Source organism: Phodopus roborovskii, unplaced genomic scaffold, assembly GCF_943737965.1.
Source record: "Phodopus roborovskii unplaced genomic scaffold, PHOROB, whole genome shotgun sequence".
Classification (NCBI taxonomy): Eukaryota; Metazoa; Chordata; class Mammalia; order Rodentia; family Cricetidae; genus Phodopus; species Phodopus roborovskii.
In genome coordinates this window covers 18,214,211-18,217,645 of record NW_026125397.1, presented here as the reverse complement: position 1 = coordinate 18,217,645, position 3,435 = coordinate 18,214,211, and the positions used below count along the sequence as shown (strand labels likewise).

At 40.9% G+C, this 3,435-nt stretch overlaps 1 protein-coding gene across 1 annotated transcript; it reads right to left on the bottom strand.

Annotated features, from left to right (window-relative positions):
* Nucleotides 1-1,157: 1,157 nt before the first annotated feature.
* On the bottom strand, nt 1,158-1,560 carry LOC127215014 (uncharacterized). The gene is given in 2 exon segments (XM_051175317.1): nt 1,158-1,517; nt 1,519-1,560. Coding segments are annotated over 2 exon segments (402 nt in total).
* Nucleotides 1,561-3,435: the final 1,875 nt, after the last annotated feature.

Below are 3,435 nucleotides of genomic sequence, written 5' to 3'. Positions count from 1 at the left end.
CAAAATATTCACTTCTATACCATAATCCCCTTTTTACCTTTAAAAAGCGATTGGTTTTGATCATTAACCATTTATAACTAACCTCATTTAAATGAAAACAGACATTTATAGACAATATTTGGGAATTTGGAAGTCATTCTTTCCAAACTGCTTCCTGCTGGTAGGGAGCGCTGTCTTGGGGATTTTAAGAAAACCCAGAAATCCTGGCTGTAGTCTGCAAGGCTGCCTTGTCTCAGCTATTTTGAATGTTTGATCACCTGGGACAGTGCATCAGGGGGTCTGGCTTGATCAAACCATGCTAGTCTGGAAGGAATCCACAGCTTTTTATTTCCTGGGGAAACAAAAGTAGAAATTCTTTTCCCCAGTAACCTGTCCTTAGACTTAAATTTTGAAGTCAAATCATTTTAAAAATATATAAACTGGATTAATTCAACAGCATTGAAACTCAAGTGTATTTTAGCAGTTGTTGTTCCTTCCTTAGCAATTCAAAGACAACACAATAGCACACAGTATCCAGACTCTGTGTATTTCCTATCTTTAGGTGGCTTTTTTTTTTTTTTTTATTACTCTATTTGTTTTACTTCTATTTTTTCTTTTTCTTTCTTTTTTTTATTTTTTGTTTTTTGAGACAGGCTTTTTCTGTGTAACTTTGGCTGCCCTGGAATTCACTCTGTATACCAGGCTGGCTTTGAAATCACAGAAATCTGCTTGCCTTTGGCTCCTGAGTGCTACAATTAAAGGTGTGTGACACCACACCCAGCTATGTGTCCTTCCTTCCTTCCTTCCTTCCTTCCTTCCTTCCTTCCTTCCTTCCTTTTTAAACAGTTTATCCTGTTTCTTTTTTATCTCCCAAGCCTATGTATACTTTTAAACACACTGTGAACTTTGGAGGTTTTTCTTAATCTGAAACTGTTTTTACTGTAAATCTTTATCTTTTTCTGGCCAAGAGTCTTTTATCTGCTGAACAACATTGGTCAAATGAAAGCCACAGCTGTATTAGCCACCATCTATCCAAGATGGCTGGGGTACATTAACGCCAGCACTGAGACCTGTGCTCACCCCTTTGGTCTATGCTGCCATCAAGCAGCATGCTGCTGCCTTGGAGATGTGGCCACTGCTGCTGCCAGCTGTTGTACACAACATTCAGCCTCTGCATGTTATTTGGGGAGATGCAGCTGTGGGACCAGGCTATGATTTAGGTCCAAGACAAGGTCAGTGATCCCCTTGTTGATGGTGTAGTGGCCACAGGAAAAGTTATTGGCAGCATCGTCCTTGCCTGTGATAAGCGACTCAGGGTAGAAGAGCTGGAGGTAGGTACCAGTGTGAACTTCATCAATAATCGTGGGTTCCAGGTCTACAAACACTGTCTGGGTCACCTGCTTACCTGTGCCTGTTTCTCTGAAGAAGGCGTTGAAGGAGTCATCTCCTCCCCCAGTGGACTTGTCATGAGGCATCTGACTATCAGGCTGGAGGCTATATTCTAAGAAGTAGAGCTCCCAGCAGGCATTGCCATTCTGGGATACCAGATTGGTCAATGTGGATGGAGATGTGCTCACACATGGTAGCTTAGATGGTGAGGGTGACGGAAACAGACACCAGGTCCCAGGTCCCAGTCACCATTCATGACTGTTAAGCATTAAGGTAACTAATGTAATGTTGTTGCCCTTTTCATTTTTTCCTAATAATGTCTCTTCTAAAGTATACAATTCTGGTGATGACACGGCACATAGTTCTTGCCTTTCTTGTTCTCTTTTGCACAATTGATAATACAGGAAAGTCAAGTGTGGCGGATGTTACTTGTTCAGTCAGACAGATGGGAGTAAGTTGCAGGTTAGCTCACATGGCCTTAATTTTCTCTTCAGAATCAACATAGAGGCATGACTCAAGACTCTTGCAAAACATTAGATGTGTGTGTGTGTGTGTGTGTGTTTGTTGTGTGCATGCACATGTGCACATATGCACACACATCTCTGTGTGCATGTACAGCACTTAGCTTAGTCACTGACATGCAATAAACAATATTAAATGAATAATTTAACTCTTAAACTTGCAACATGTGTTTATGTATTTTATATGTATTTCTTTCTTTATTTTTATTTTATGTGTATTGATATTTTGCCATGGGCATCAAGTACCCTGGAACTGGAATTACAGACAGTTGTGAGCTGCCACGTGGGTGCTGGGAATTGAACCCAGGTCCTCTAGAAGAGCAGTCAGTGCTTTTAACCACTGAGCCATCTAGCCAGCCTATTTTGTGGTTTTTTTTTTTTGTTATTGTTGTATTGTTTTTGTTTTTAATTTTAAGAACACACACGGGAATGTATCAGGAATTTGGCTTAGTGTATCAAATTTAGATGAGATTGTCTGTTCTAGAGAAAGGGCTAATCTGCCACTGGCCAGCATACCTTCTCCTGGCACACTAACTCAAATATGTGTCATGGCTGCATGAGAAAATGGGTGCTTGTTTTTACCAGGCACAGTGATTGCTTTTTGTTCAGGAGAGAGCTTGAGCAGAGCACAGTGGGTGACATACTGCTCTGGCCGTTTCATCCAGACATATCATCCACCCACACACTCATCAATACGCCTTTGATGACAGGCTGCTGTGGTCACTATTTCACAGAGCGTTAAAGGCAGGTGGTGAATAGGCTCACTTTCTTGATAGAGTGAAAACTGAAATTAGGCTCAAATTTTTGACATTGTTTTTCTGAAACTGCCTGTTTCTGGGAACATGCTGACAGCCCCAGGAATGCATTTTAACTTCTTTCTTTATAATATACACAATGGGAATTGGACTTAGGGCCTCACATATATTAGGCAAGTATTTTACCATTGAGCTATACTTCCAATACTAGGAATGCATTTTAGGAAGGAACTTGTGGATTAAATATCAGGATGGCTGAGGGTCTGCCTTATCCATTGATATAAGACTCTTGTCTTCTGTCTCACTGATTGCTGACAGCCTGCTCAATGATTGCTTTCTCTACCTCTTTGTTAATAGAGTTCAGTTTTGTTTAAATTGTATCTTGCTCAGTTTCAAGGGATGAATCACAGATTAATTAAGTCAACCACAGCAATGCTGTTCTCTTTTGCCAAGCTTAGCTTAGAGATCTGGCTGCTGGAACATGAAGAGTCACCTGGGAGATTTGAGAAACACTCTTCACAGTTCTTTGGCAGAAAACAAACTAGAATCAGTAGGGGAGAAGGGTCTCTTCATATTCTATCTCCTCCTTTGGCTTTGGATTTTTTTTTATTAAAATCGTGAAGCTTGAAGTGGCTGCGGCTGTCTAGACACTGTATCAAACACTTGCATCTTTGAGCTAGCCTTGACTGACGCACCTACTCCAGGGCTCTTGTTAAGCCAGATTAAAACTGAGTGGCTATTCTGTTATGCCTTTATAACCTTGGTTCAGTGCGGATACAGTTTGGTGTCCT